The sequence below is a fragment of the Lotus japonicus genome, chromosome 1 (genome assembly GCF_012489685.1).
Source record: "Lotus japonicus ecotype B-129 chromosome 1, LjGifu_v1.2".
Lineage (NCBI taxonomy): Eukaryota > Viridiplantae > Streptophyta > Magnoliopsida > Fabales > Fabaceae > Lotus > Lotus japonicus.
Genome location: NC_080041.1, coordinates 82,647,477 through 82,662,097, shown reverse-complemented (window position 1 = coordinate 82,662,097; position 14,621 = coordinate 82,647,477). Strand labels below are relative to the sequence as shown.

General features: G+C 41.6%; 2 protein-coding genes across 2 annotated transcripts; both read left to right on the top strand.

Annotated features, from left to right (window-relative positions):
* The first annotated feature begins 664 nt into the window (after window positions 1-664).
* On the top strand, window positions 665-3,694 carry LOC130721801 (pentatricopeptide repeat-containing protein At2g04860). Its single transcript, XM_057572404.1, has one exon. The coding sequence runs from the start codon at window positions 823-825 to the stop codon at window positions 2,998-3,000; it is 2,178 nt and encodes a 725-aa protein (XP_057428387.1). The 5' UTR covers window positions 665-822; the 3' UTR covers window positions 3,001-3,694.
* A 7,343-nt stretch (window positions 3,695-11,037) lies between these two features.
* LOC130721769 (protein CYPRO4) lies at window positions 11,038-14,556 on the top strand. The gene is made up of 2 exons (XM_057572402.1): window positions 11,038-12,810; window positions 14,024-14,556. The coding sequence occupies exons 1-2, from the start codon at window positions 11,185-11,187 to the stop codon at window positions 14,303-14,305; spliced, it is 1,908 nt and encodes a 635-aa protein (XP_057428385.1). The 5' UTR covers window positions 11,038-11,184; the 3' UTR covers window positions 14,306-14,556.
* Window positions 14,557-14,621: the final 65 nt, after the last annotated feature.

Genomic DNA, 14,621 nt, shown 5'->3' with positions numbered 1-14,621 from the left:
TATCATCCAATGAATTTTTTACTAAATTCAAATCCGAACCAATCCGATCAAATCTATAGCGGTTTGGATTGGATTGGATTGTTCGGTTTTTGTTTCCTTTTTTTTATACTTTGAAATTGTGGTGTATGAATCTTAAAAATATATAATATATAATAAATATAACGATACATAATTTATGACATCAATATAACACTCATAAATTATAACATAGTCAATATATTTATAAGTTATGATCATAATTGTTTACTTTGATGTATGTATATAGTTTAACTAATTACTTGAAAACTTTTTTTATTCAAACGTAATTTTATCAATAAGCATGCCTCATATAATAAATATATAAACAATAAATATGTACTATGTAAGTGTGAATTGTATGATATATGTATAACTAAAAGTATATATATTTGTGAATGTTCGGTTTGGATTGGATTGGTTCGGTTTTGGAAATCAAATCCGAAATCCGATCCGATCCAATAAATAATTTCGGTTTTTTCAACTTTTAGTCTGTTCGGTTTTCGATTTGATTGAATTTCGGTTTTTTTGGATCGGTTTTTCGGTTTTGTTTGGATTTGTTCGGTTATGAACACCCCTAAAGTGCTCTCATAGTCAAAGAGCTATAAATGATCTCAAGTTTTGATTCAACTCACACATTTTTTTTTATCTCATTTCACTCACATTTTTTTTCCTCATCTCTTTTCTTTTTCTATTATATCTCTCATTTATCCATCTTCCCATCCTATACACTTTTTATCTCAGCTGTTCTCTTCCTATATCAATCAGTCAATTTTCAGAAAAAACACATGAAGCACTGGTTATGAAATGAAGTGGGCTTCCAACAGAAACATAGCTGCTTTCAAACCCAATTTGTCCTTGTTTCACTTTCACTCCCTGTTCCAAAATGCAAGGTGTGCACTTGTTACCTTTCGCCAACTTTTACAAGCAAATTATAACCCCAACGATGTTACTTTCTCATTACTCATCAAAGCTTGTCTTTCCTCTTCTTTTGCTTTTGGTTCATCAACCTCTGAGCAAAAAGCAAGCCAGATTCATACCCAGTTGGCGAAACGAGGCGTAAACCAATTCCTTTATGTAAATACTGCTCTCATTGACTTGTACATGAAACTTGGGTTCACCTCTCATGCACACCAACTGTTTGAAGATATGATTTATAGAGATGTTGTATCATGGAACGTGATGATTTGTGGATATTCACAAAATGGGTATCCTTATGACGCTCTTCAACTCTTTGTACACATGCTAAGACAGAATTTCAGACCTAATCAAACAACCATTGCTAGTTTACTACCTTCTTGTGGTATTCGTGAACTGATTCTTCAAGGTAGGTCCATTCATGGGTTTGCATTCAAAGCTGGCCTTGGTTGGGATACTCAATTGAATAATGCCCTTATCTCAATATATGCTAAATATGATGATTTGGAAGCAGCCCAAGTCTTATTTGAAGGAATGGATGGGAAGAATGTTGTCTCTTGGAATACCATGATTGGTGCCTATGGCCAAAATGGTCTTTCGAATAAGGCTGTGCTTTGCTTCAAAGAGATGCTGAAGGAAGGTTTGCAACCTAGTCAAGTGACTATGATGAACCTTATTTCGGCAAATGCAGTTCCTACAATTGTCCATTGTTGTATTATCAAATGTGGCTTCATCAATGATGCTTCTGTTGTTACTTCACTGGTTTGTCTATATGCAAAGCAAGGATTCACAGAGATGGCAAAACTGCTTTACAAATATTATCCCACAAAAGACCTGATTACGTTGACAGCTATGACCTCTAGCTATTCTGAAAAAGGTGACATAGAGTCTGCAGTTGAGTGTTTTATCCGAACTCTGCGGTTAGACATAAGACCGGATGCAATTGCCTTGATCAGTGTCCTTCATGGAATTGAAGATCCTTCTCATTTTGCTATTGGACGTGCTTTCCATGGTTATGGGCTGAAGTGCGCGCTGTCTACTGATTGTTTAGTTGCAAATGGGCTAATAAGCATGTACTCAAGATTTGATGAGATAGAAGGCACTTTATTTTTGTTTTCCGAAATGAGTGAAAAACCACTGATTACTTGGAATTCTGTGATATCTGGCTGTGTGCAGGCTGGAAAATCAAGTAATGCCATGGAGTTATTCTCCAAAATGAACATGTATGGACAAAAACCAGATGCCATTACTATCGCTAGTCTGCTATCTGGGTGTTGCCAGCTCGGGAACCTGCGGACCGGAGAGACACTGCATGGCTATGTCCTGAGGAACAATGTGAAAATGGAAGAATTTACAGGCACTGCTCTAATAGACATGTACACCAAGTGTGGAAGATTAGATTATGCTGAAAAGGTATTTTACAGCATCAAGGATCCATGCTTGGCGACGTGGAACTCAATCATATCAGGTTATAGTTTATATGGACATGAACATAGAGCTTTCAAATGTTTTTCTGAACTGCTTGAACAAGGGCTAGAACCGGATAGAATCACTTTCCTGGGAGTTTTAGCAGCATGCACCCATAGTGGACTTGTCCATTTAGGAATGAAATACTACCGTATCATGACAGAAGAGTGTGGTTTGGTGCCAAGTTTGCAACATTATGCTTGCATAGTTGGTCTCTTGGGTCGAGCTGGCTTGTTCAAGGAAGCAATTGAATTCATTAACAGCATGGAGATTCGGCCTGATTCAGCTGTCTGGGGAGCTTTGTTAAGTGCTTGTTGCATCCAACAAGAGGTCAAGCTTGGGGAATGCTTGGCAAAAAAATTGTTTTTATTGAATTGCAACAATGGTGGATTTTATGTGTTGATGTCAAATCTTTATGCGATTGTGGGGAGGTGGGATGATGTAGCAAAGGTGAGGGATATGATGAGAGACAGTGGAGGAGATGGATGTTCTGGTGTTAGTGTTATTGAATTGACATCCATCAAAGACACCGATAACAACTTACGCCCAAATGAAGCCTATTTGAATTCAAGCACTTGGCAGAATTTGTGTCTATATTGACCTCAGATTTTATTGATCAAAATGGAAGGGGGAACCCAGAAAACAGGAAATGCAAAGCGGGTATCTCCAACCCTATCAAAGAGCAAAGAATCACCAACCTCTTGAGGGGGAGAAACGTGGAGGAGAACTCCAAGGTTGTTCACGACGTCCACAACCATGTTGGTTTCTCTTTAGTCATGTCTTACACGACAATAATCCAACATAGTCATGGACCTCTTGCAAGCAGAGATCAAGTGGCAGTGAGGATGGAAAGACATGTCCCACCCATTCAATAATTCAATACTTTGGAGTCATAGGAGAGAAGGACTCGTTTCACACCCCAATGGATTGTTGCCTAGAGGCCATGAAACGCACCCCAAAGCTCAACACAAGTAATACTACCCTTGCCAACATTGGCTGAAAAACCAAAGAGCCACGTACCAGTCTGGTCCCTGGCCACACCGCCTCTAGAAATTAAGCTAGGATTTGTAACAACATATTAATTTTCATGATACCGGTAGGGGGGACATATTGACCTCATTATACAATAACTATCGAATACTTTTCTTGAAAAAGTTGCGTTTGAACTGATGTGTCCATGGGATTGATCTCTAAAACAAATAAACGTAATTGGATTTATTTGATTAATTGATTCACTTTACCTTAATCCAAACCAAACCCATTGTAATCATTTTGGTTCTTAAATTATTTTTTTCTACCCAATCACCCAATTAATATTTTTTCATATGTATATGTTTTTTTAAACTTTATTACTTATTACTCTTTTCTATTTGTATCTTTTTTAGAATCATTTCCGCTTTATTACCCATCGGTCAGGACCGTGTACAGACATTTTGGGGCCTTAGGCGAAAATGTTAAAGGAGTCTTTCTTTTAAAAGAATTTTAAAGAGACTTAATATATTATATAAAATATAACTTTCTATTTGACATTTGCAAGGAATCTAAATATAAAATTTAAATAAAATACTAAAGAAATATAAATAAAGTAAACACTAAAGTCTAACATATATTTTAGAAAATGATTATTGATGAGTAGCAGAAGGTAACTGCGTAAGCGTATGTGGTCTAAACAGGGAGAGTGAAAGATGGACTGGGCGAGCCCCTAGAGGGGCAACGCCCAGCATGTATCCCGCCCTGAGGCGGGGCCCTGGCCTTCAGATGGGCCTTGACCTCGGAGGCCCAATTGGCCCAATAGGCAGTACCCAAGCTCTATAAATAGGAGGTAGTTATCAAGTGTAGAGGACTTTTGGCTCATTGGATGAAATAACACTCGAAATTCAGCACACTCTCTCTCATTCTGATTCTCTCTTAGCACAATCCCTCTACCTCTAGGTACTATACCTCTCTTGAATGTTCATTCCCAGAACATTTGGCGCCGTCTGTGGGGACTGTAAACTCTCTACTCCCATTCACGTGGATTGATTGTGCATGAAGTTACCTCTGATTGTGATTAGGCAATTCTCTGGTTTTCTGATTTTGATTCTGTGATTAGTGATTGGTTTTCCGATCGAGTTTGCATCGTTTCTGGTTTGGATGGAGACTCGACGCAGGAGGCAACATCATTCACCAATGCGACAGCGGATTTCGCCGCCTCGGCGGCCTCATCGTGTGGTCCTGGATTCTCCGGTACGAACGACAGGAGTACAATCGCCTTCTCCTCCTCCATCACCTCCTGTACCACCACCTCCTCCATCGCCTTCACAGGTGAGATCTCTGGAGCGCTCACCAGAGAATTCACCTGCTCCGGAACAACAACCGGCGGTGACGCAGGAGCAATGGCGCCATTTGATGCGCAGCATTGGCAACATCCAGCAGCGGAATGAGCATCTACAGGCTCAGTTAGATTTCTACCGCCGCGAGCAGCGAGGTGATGGAAGCAGAGAAGCAGATTCCGTGGCTGAGTTCCGTCCGTTCTCGGAAGATGTCGAGAGTGTGGCGATTCTGGATAACATGAAAACGTTAGTTCTGGATTCTTACAGCGGAGATTCCGATCCGAAGGATCATCTTCTGTATTTTGATACGAAGATGGTGATAATTGCGGCGTCAGATGCGGTGAAGTGCAGGATGTTTCCATCGACGTTCAAATCGACGGCGATGGCGTGGTTCACAACTTTGCCGCGCGGATCGATTTCAAATTTCAGAGACTTCTCATCCAAGTTTCTAGTGCAATTCTCGGCGAATAAGAATCAGCCGGTGACGATCAACGACCTATATAATATTCGCCAGCAAGAAGGAGAATCACTGAAAGAGTACATGGCAAGGTACAGCGCAGCGTCGGTCAAGGTTGAGGACGAGGAGCCTCGAGCTTGTGCTTTAGCATTTAAAAACGGTTTGCTACCGGGAGGGTTGAACAGCAAATTGACACGTAAGCCGGCGCGTTCGATGGAGGAGATGCGTGCTCGCGCCAGCACTTATATTCTTGATGAGGAGGACGACGCTTTCAAAAGAAAGCGCGCGAAGTTGGAAAAGGGCGACACGTCGCCCAAGCAGCGATAAAAGGAGGAGTTTCAGATCGGTGGCAAGGCGGAGGGGAAAGAACAAGGTGCGTTCACGAGAGAATGACAGATCGAGATTCTTCAAGGCGCATCCAGCGATGGCAGATCGGAGCAACACGGTTCAGACCGACAATGAAGAGCGTCAACAGAGGTGAAGCTTCAGATCGAGGAAGCATGTAGGCGAGGGAGAGCAGATTGGTAATGGCGAAGAAAAGAACGAAGGCGAGGAATCTGCCCAGAGCACAATACATGAAGAGCAGAGCCAATCCCGAGACGTTTTTTTTTTTATGAGGCGTTGGAATTCTGGCGATCACGTTTGCTTTGGCGAGCACGTTTGCTTTGGCGAGCACGCGTTGGCTTTGGCGAGCACGTTTTGAGGTTAGGCGGCGAGCAAGTGTTGTTGGCGATGGAGTTCGGCGGCGGGAGAACGTCGCTGGCGTTGGAATCTGGCAAGCACGTTTTACTCCGGCGGCGGAATTCTGGCGGGCACGTTTTGTTTTGGCCGTGGAAGTTTGGCGAGTAAAGCGTTGCTATGGTTAAGATCGCTGGCAACAAATTTTCCAATTCCTTCAAACTTTTCCTCCATCTTTCATTTGATTCCCTTCTCAGTTGTTGTATTTCCTAATTTTCTTATTTTGAAGTTGATATTAGAAGTTATATTGTCTTCACTGGTTTTGATTCAGACAGAGAGGAGAAATCGGATCAAAGAGAAGGAGTGGGTGAATTGAGGCACACCATTAAAGTTTTATGAAACTTGGAAGACTCTTCCATAAGCGGTTTGTTATTGGGTGGGACAAGCTCCTGATGGCGCGATTTAGTTACAAAGTGAAACAAGTTTCACGATGAACTAAATTAGCCCCGGAAAAGCCCACGTAACCACCGGATTCATTGGCGATGTGTGGGGTACAAATTGCCCATTCTACTGAGCACCGCTTTGGTAATCCAACTGGCCATTGGAACCCAAAGCACTTTGAGTCCCGAAATGGGACGATCACACCAAGGGTGGCGACCTACCGCTAGGGTGGTGACCTCATGCCAAAGGGTGGCGACCAAACGCTATGGGTGGCGACCTGTAAGACTCAGTTTTTAGACACACAAAAGTCGCCAAAAGGGTGGCGACCTCACGCTAAGGGTGGCGACCTACCGCAAGAGGGTCGCGACCTACCGCTAAAGGGTCGCGACCTACCGCCAAAAATGAGGGTAGCGACCTACCGCAAAATGGTGGCGACCTACCGCAAGAGGGTCGCGACCTACCGCAAGAGGGTTGCGACCTACCGCCAAAAATGAGGGTAGCGACCTACCGCAAAATGGTGGCGGCCTTACGCTGAGAGTGGCGAGCAAGTCAAGCTAATTTCTTATAAGGCTAAAGCAAGATGGTGATGGCGATGCGGCAAGTGAGGACACTCCTACTCCTCATGACTTGGACACAGAGTCTGGTGGACTTGTAGACTATGGCGAGTGTAGGAGCATGCGTGCTGGGCGGATCTTCTCCTAGGGACGATGCGGCGGCGACTTCAGCTTGAAGACACATTGTGCTCTCATGCTTCGAGCTCGGTGTCTTGTGGACTGGTTGAGTCCCTTCGCCATATTAGGGGGCTCGCCCAAGAAGCAACTTGATCCATGAAGATGCTACGAGGGGCGGATGCGGGGGAGATTGGCGGGAGACCATGTCATCAGGCGAGCCAGCTTCTATTCAGCGAGTCACGTCATATAAGGCGGGCCACCACGACTCCTTAATCTTGTAGGCGTTTGTACACCATCTTTCTAGGTCCCGCGTCAATCGGAGATTCATGTATTTGCGTATTTCCTTGCGCTATTGGCGGTTTGTGTTTCATTTGCGCCATGTCGGCGACCTACACGCTTTATACATCCTTTGTTGATCCCGCCAAGTAGCGTGGCTAGGTGATCTTCTAGGCGGGGAAGCTATTGCAACTAGAAACTTGGGAATAGTTCCTGCGCGTTGGTCGAAACCGCCAGCCGAGGAACGCCGTACCAAGTGGAAAGTGGCAACGGGCGACTTGCTAGGGGAATCACAAGGGGACAGAGATTGACGGTCACAGTTTGGAGACACACTTCGCTCTCCTGCTTCGAGCTTGTGGACTTGCGGACCAAGGGCGCTCGCCCTTCATCTTTTGGCTGTCAAACCCAATTGTTATTGTTTGTGGGAAAGCGCGAAAAGCCTCGCCATTATAAAGATCAAACACCATCGCCTGGCAGGTGACACCAACAACAAAGTTCAGCCGCTCGCCGGGGTTACCGCCAGTCGGTGATTGAATGATCAGCACATGACCCATGCCAGCCACCTTTTCCGCCGGCGAACGATCATACACCTGCTCCAACTTATCGCCAATACGAAGTAATCGTTCTCGCCGCTTGTGGACTAGTGGACTTGCCAGCTCGGGTTGCTCGTCAAGTCAGTGGACTGGGTAACTGAAAATGCAAGTTTCCTTTTGCTCACGCCATGTTGGCGATATAGTTTACTTCTCTTTTCTCAAGCCATGTTGGCAGTGCAGATTCTGGTGTACTGTAAGACATATGTAAAAGCATTTAAAAGACACTCTTAGCTCTCGTACCTCGAGCTCGGTGTCTTGTGGACTAGTGGACTGGGCGAGCCCCTAGAGGGGCAACGCCCAGCATGTATCCCGCCCTGAGGCGGGGCCCTGGCCTTCAGATGGGCCTTGACCTCGGAGGCCCAATTGGCCCAATAGGTAGTACCCAAGCTCTATAAATAGGAGGTAGTTATCAAGTGTAGAGGACTTTTGACTCATGGGATGAAATAACACTCGAAATTCAGCACACTCTCTCTCATTCTGATTCTCTCTTAGCACAATCCCTCTACCTCTAGGTACTATACCTCTCTTGAATGTTCATTCCCAGAACAAAAGACTAAGAGAATTAGAATAAATTAAGGATAAAAAGAATTTATTTTTTGGGATAAATAAATATATTAAATTATATTATTGATGATATTGAATAGTTTCAAAAGAGATGATATTGATGTAACTTATTTTCGAAAAAGATATTATGTAAGTTCCCTTTTTAATTGGCTAATTTTTAGGGAAGAGGAAGGATTCTTATTTATTTTGTTTTGGCCCACTATGTGTCTTTATTTCTAGTAGGTATTTCAAATCCTAATTATCTGTTTTTTATTTTCAGAATTCTAGATACTATTTGTTTGATACCTTGGCATATGATCACTGTTGGTCGTTTGGGACATTTTTTAACCAAAAAAAATTTTGGGGCCCATTTTTTTCAGGGGCTCCACGCCCTGTAAATTGTTCATTTTGATGCGTATTTATTAAAATAATTACTTGAAACTCTGTTTAATTAATTTTTTTTATAAATAAGTAAGCAGCATATAATAAATCTATAAACATATAAGAATGTAAATATGTATATTCTATTTAAAAAAAAGAATGTAAATATGTAAGTATTTTGCAGTTTTTTTTAAGATGGAAAATTGTGTTGATTCAGACACCCCCTTAGTCAATTGGAAGATGAAAACTTATCCTTAGGGGGCGTTTGTTTCAAGGTTTGAGATCACATTCCTCACATTCCCGGGAATGTTATTCCCAGGAATATGATTACCGGATATGTTATTCCTGGGTAAATTTTATAAATGTGTTTGTTAAGTATTTTGTATTTCCGGGAACATTTTAAAATTTTCTTAATTTTAAAATTAAAAAAACTTAAAAATAGAGGTAAAAATGATAAATTGTGGGAGGAGTGGGAAGTTTCATTCATCTTTCCCATGAGAATGTAAGATTCTCAACCCTTTTCATGAGAATCAATATGAAGGAAATCATGGGAATTGTGGAAGTTATTTTATTCCCGGGAATGATTGATACCCAGGAATCATAGTTTCCAATCTTGTAACAAACGCAGGAACGTTCATTTCCAACCTTCATATTCCCGAGAATCTCTTTCCAAATCTTGAAACAAACGCCTAATTTCAGTATGTTAAGGGATGATGAAGATGATGGAAGAATGATAAAGATGATATTCAAAGCTGGAAGAAGATGAAGAAGGCGTAGGCGTTGTAGTAAATAATAAATTTCCACTTTGATTTAATAAATAATTAGACACATGAAATTTAAATTTTAAGAAAAAGTTACATTTGGATTCCACACCCGACTCATTTAACATCTTAATATGCCACATTAAGCCTGACCGGACACATGATAAAGTTGTTGGAGTTCTAGCTACAACGACGACTCGAACTAGGTTATTTCTTAAAATGAATAGATGATTTTCTTACGAGCAATGATTCCTGGCTCGACAGTTTTTATATTAAGAATGTAACGAATTTTAAATTAGCCAATGACATTGCTTAAACCTCAAGTCCGAGGGATAGAAAGAGAAATATCATGAAACCAACCAATAAAAAAAATGAGGCACAGAGACGAAAAATCGTCTTGTGCCATTAAGCATTTGTGTTTTCTTACTATACACCGATGACTGACTAACGAGTGATTATACCTGAACATCCACTTTTAAGCCGACATACTATCAACATATATAATACTGACAGTTTTTAATTGTTGTAAGTGCGACACTTAGCGACACTTAAAAACCAATGTTCTGAAAACAGGACCGGACCGGCCGGTTCGACCGGTCGGACTGGGAACCGGACATCTCACCGGTCCGTTGCGCTGTCAAAACCGGGAATTATCAAACCGGACAAAAACCATAAAAACCGGTCAAAAACCGGTCAGAACCGGTAAAACCGGCGGTTTTGCGGTTTAACCGGTTGGTAACAAAATTCCATTTTCCAAACAGTGGCTATTAATATCTGCGTTAATATCAAGCTGGCACCCCTTGATTTCCTCACTCTGACTATTAGTATTAGTTATTTCCATAAAAAGCTGTGAGCATTTATTATTTTTTTGAAATAGAACATTTATTACTCACTCTTTGACTGAAAAGAACAAAAAAATATAAGTAAATTTGTATAGCTACTGGACATTGTACAAGCCTACTATCAGATTTTCAAGAAATAAATGCAATGATTTGAAAAAAAAAAGGAATGAAATATTTTGAAACGTACTAGAACCATTACCTAGGTAGTTAAAAAAAAACTAGGTGGCTTTCTATATTTCATTTACGGAAGTTCTATTTTCTTTTTAAAACATAACTTAGTATTTAAATTCTCATATTTAATATATTAAAAACGTTTATAATTTTATATATAGTAAAAATTATATTTTAAATAGTATTAATAATTAATATTTATTTTTAAATACTATTTAAATACTACCGGTTGGACCTCGGTTTGACCCCGGTTGAACCTTTAAACCTTAAACCAGTGCTTCCACCGGTTCAGTGACCGGTCCGGTTTTCTAAACATTGTTAAAAACCACCGTTATAATAAGCTCGTAAAAACTGAATGTTCATTCACCTAATATTTTCGATGACTAAAATCAAAACTCGCTCATTTATCATGAGGTTGCTACTTGCTAATGAAATGGAGGAAGGAAGAAAGCCACTAGCCCAATCGTCGCAACTCGCAACCAACCTAACCTACTTGTGGATCACGTGGTGGGGTCCACGCCATAAGCATCATTCATCTCAGTTCAAAAACCCTAAACGAAACGAAAACGCTCCGTTTTCAAATTTCGAACTTGGCGCTTCTCTTCCTCCTTCATCATCATCTCCAATTCCGATCCCAAATTCCACAGAACCACCAACAATGGGTGCCACTCAGAGTCGCGACGATTTGCTCGAATCCTCCGATTCCGATCGCGAAGAAGCAGAAGACGCAAACTACCAAGACGCCGCCAGCGACGATTCAGAACGGCGAGTCAAAACGCCACCGTCGCTCGATGATGTCGAGGCCAAGCTCAAGGCCCTCAAGCTCAAATACGCTTCTTCTTCATCTTCCTCCGCTGCTTTGGCCCCCAACGCTGTCAAGCTCTACCTCCATATCGGTGGAAACACCCCCAATGCCAAGTGGGTAACCTCCGACAAACTCACTTCGTACAATTTCGTCAAGACCCACCGGATCGACGGTGACTCTGCGGAAGAGGATGAGGAAGAAGAAGAAGAGGAGGAGGATGAGGAGGAAGAATCTTGGTGGGTTTTGAAGGTGGGATCCAAGGTTCGGTCCAAGGTGGGATTGGATATGCAATTGAAGACGTTCTCCGATCAGCGGCGCGTGGATTTCGTCGCGCGTGGCGTCTGGGCTATGAAATTCTTCACGGAGCAAGACTACAGTGCCTTCGTGGTTCAGTTTCAGAACTGCTTGTTTGAGAATACGCACGGCGTTGAGGCCACGGAGGAGAACAGGCTCAAGGTTTACGGCAAGGATTTCATTGGGTGGGCGAATCCTGAAGCTGCTGATGATTCCATGTGGGAGGACGCGGAGGATAGGTTCTCTAAAAGCCCCGGTTCCGCCACGCCGGTTCGGCCGAGTCAGGATCTCCGGGAGGAGTTTGAGGAAGCTGCGAATGGTGGGATTCAGAGCATTGCGCTTGGTGCTTTGGACAACAGTTTCTTGGTGGGTGAAAATGGTATTCAGGTTGTGAAGAATTTTGCACATGGGATTCATGGGAAGGGTGCTTTTGTGAATTTTCGTGATGGGTACCAGAATGAGTCATCGTCGCATTGTACCCCCAAGAAGACGCTTCTGATGAAAGCGGAGACGAACATGCTTCTGATGAGTCCTGCCGGTGAGGGTAAGCTTCATTCAATGGGGCTTCACCAGCTTGATATTGAGACTGGGAAGGTTGTGACTGAGTGGAAGTTTGGGAAGGATGGAACTGAGATTACGATGAGGGATATCGCGAATGATAGCAAAGGTGCTCAGTTGGATCCTTCAGGATCAACTTTCTTAGGGTTGGATGATAACAGGCTTTGTAGGTGGGACATGCGTGATCGCAATGGGATGGTTCAGAATATTGCGAATTCGAACACTCCTGTGTTGAATTGGGCACAAGGGCATCAGTTTTCGAGGGGGACTAGCTTTCAATGCTTTGCCACTACTGGTGATGGTTCCATTGTTGTTGGGTCTCTTGATGGGAAGATTCGTCTCTATTCAATCAACTCCATGAGGCAGGCAAAGACAGCTTTTCCTGGCCTCGGATCGCCTGTTACTCACGTGGATGTTACCTTTGATGGCAAGTGGATTGTGGGCACAACGGATTCCTACTTGATTGTTATTTGTACCATGTTTACTGACAAAGATGGTAAGTTTAAAACTGGTTTCGCTGGACGAATGGGAAACAAGATTGCTGCTCCAAGGTTGCTCAAGCTCAACCCTCTGGATTCACATTTAGCTGGAGTAAATAACAAATTCCGCAATGCTCAGTTTTCTTGGGTGAGTTCATGTTCTCTGCCTGCTTGCTTATGGTTGTTTCCACTGTTTTTTGCAAATTATGAATCATGATATCCTCTGTTGCCTGTGAATTGTTATGGTATCTATTATTATTGTTGTCCTCCAATTGCACTTTATTGTGAAGATAGTAGCTTGTGCTTCCAAGTTTACAAAGTGCTGTGGCCCTTTGTGTTAAAGTATATACAAAAAAAGTAAAAGTACTTTAATTTTAAGGAGCATCCTTTCACATTTTTATCTTGAGAAAGACTTTTTCTGTTCTCTTAACATTGGAATATGCACCAGCGGGCTTTCAATAGTTTTCCAAACACATTTTAGTTTGCAATATGTTTGAGTTATTGTAATTTGCAATTTGCAATCATATCTGTGTATTGCTTCAGTAGATGGATTAAGGTCTATGCCATCACTGAATGATTTTTGCCTTGGTTGCATCTTTTTCTTAAATTCTTGCTATGCTCTTATTTCATTTTGTGAATTGAAGCATTTCCCTTGAATCTGTTAGAGAATTATCATGCATAGATAGGAATGTGACCGAATTCTGCTCTCGATTCCATGTGTTATTGGTAACAGTGGTATGTTTGTACTGAAAATAGGAGGACCTTTCTTCATAACTTCCTCTTTACAGAAGCTACAAATGTCCCAGAATTTTGGAGTTTCTGGATGCTTCCGCCAATTTATTCACTTACTAGTTTCTCTCTTCTTTCCCTCTCTTTGACTGAATCCCTTGTTCCCTTCCTTGCTTCCCACACTCCCTTTCAGCTACATGTAGTGGGTTTGTTACATGAAGTGATACTTCCCACATTGCCTACACACCTCAATCTTTTCCTAAATACACTTTAGTAATCCTATTCTTATGCACCTAACACATGCACTGAATGGAAACTTTCTACAATGGCATCTGATTTGAATTCTCTTGGGCTCTCTTCTATTTGGAATTCTTTTTTTCTCTTTTTAATGAATTCAATCTGTCTTTTTACTTCTGGTAATGAGTGTATCCAGTGTTAAGATTAGCAAATTCCTAACATTGAGCGAGTTCATTGGTTTCAAGATGAATGTCATGTTTTTTGTAGCTGAAACTGAAACACAGATTGTCACTATACATCTGCTGAGAAATGGCATGTCGTTTTTTTTCTTCTTGTGTCTTTCATATCCTTGTGGTAATATATTTTATTATAATTTCAACTTCTTGGTCACTTAGGTCACGGAGAATGGAAGGCAGGAGCGACATATAGTAGCTACAGTGGGAAAGTTCAGTGTGATATGGAACTTCCAGCAAGTCAAGGACGGTTCTCATGATTGTTACCATAACCAACAGGGTCTAAAGAGCTGCTACTGCTACAAAATAGTCCTTAGGGATGATTCCATTGTTGAAAGCCGATTTATGCACGACAAGTTTGCAGTCAGTGATTCTCCTGAGGCTCCATTGGTAATAGCCACCCCACTGAAAGTTAGCTCATTCAGCATGTCCAGCAGGAGATGATAATCTGGACTCAGCAATTGACCTAATGACAGCTCTTTTGTCATAATTAAGGGCATTTTAGATGTTACATTTTAAAACTTTTCAATTGTATGTACTATGTAAGATGTTTAACGTGTAGTTGAAGGAGAAATCACTGATGAATTATGATTGTCAAATTGTACTTCTATATTCAGCTTTCCTTTTTTTTTTTTGGTGTAAGACAGGTTAAGACAATGTTAATTTGTCCCAAAATTCTATAATTTTCATTTGAATTTCCTTTTCCCTTTTTGAGTTACCAATCCCCTAATTTAGTTGAGCGCTTCAAATTTATCCCTAT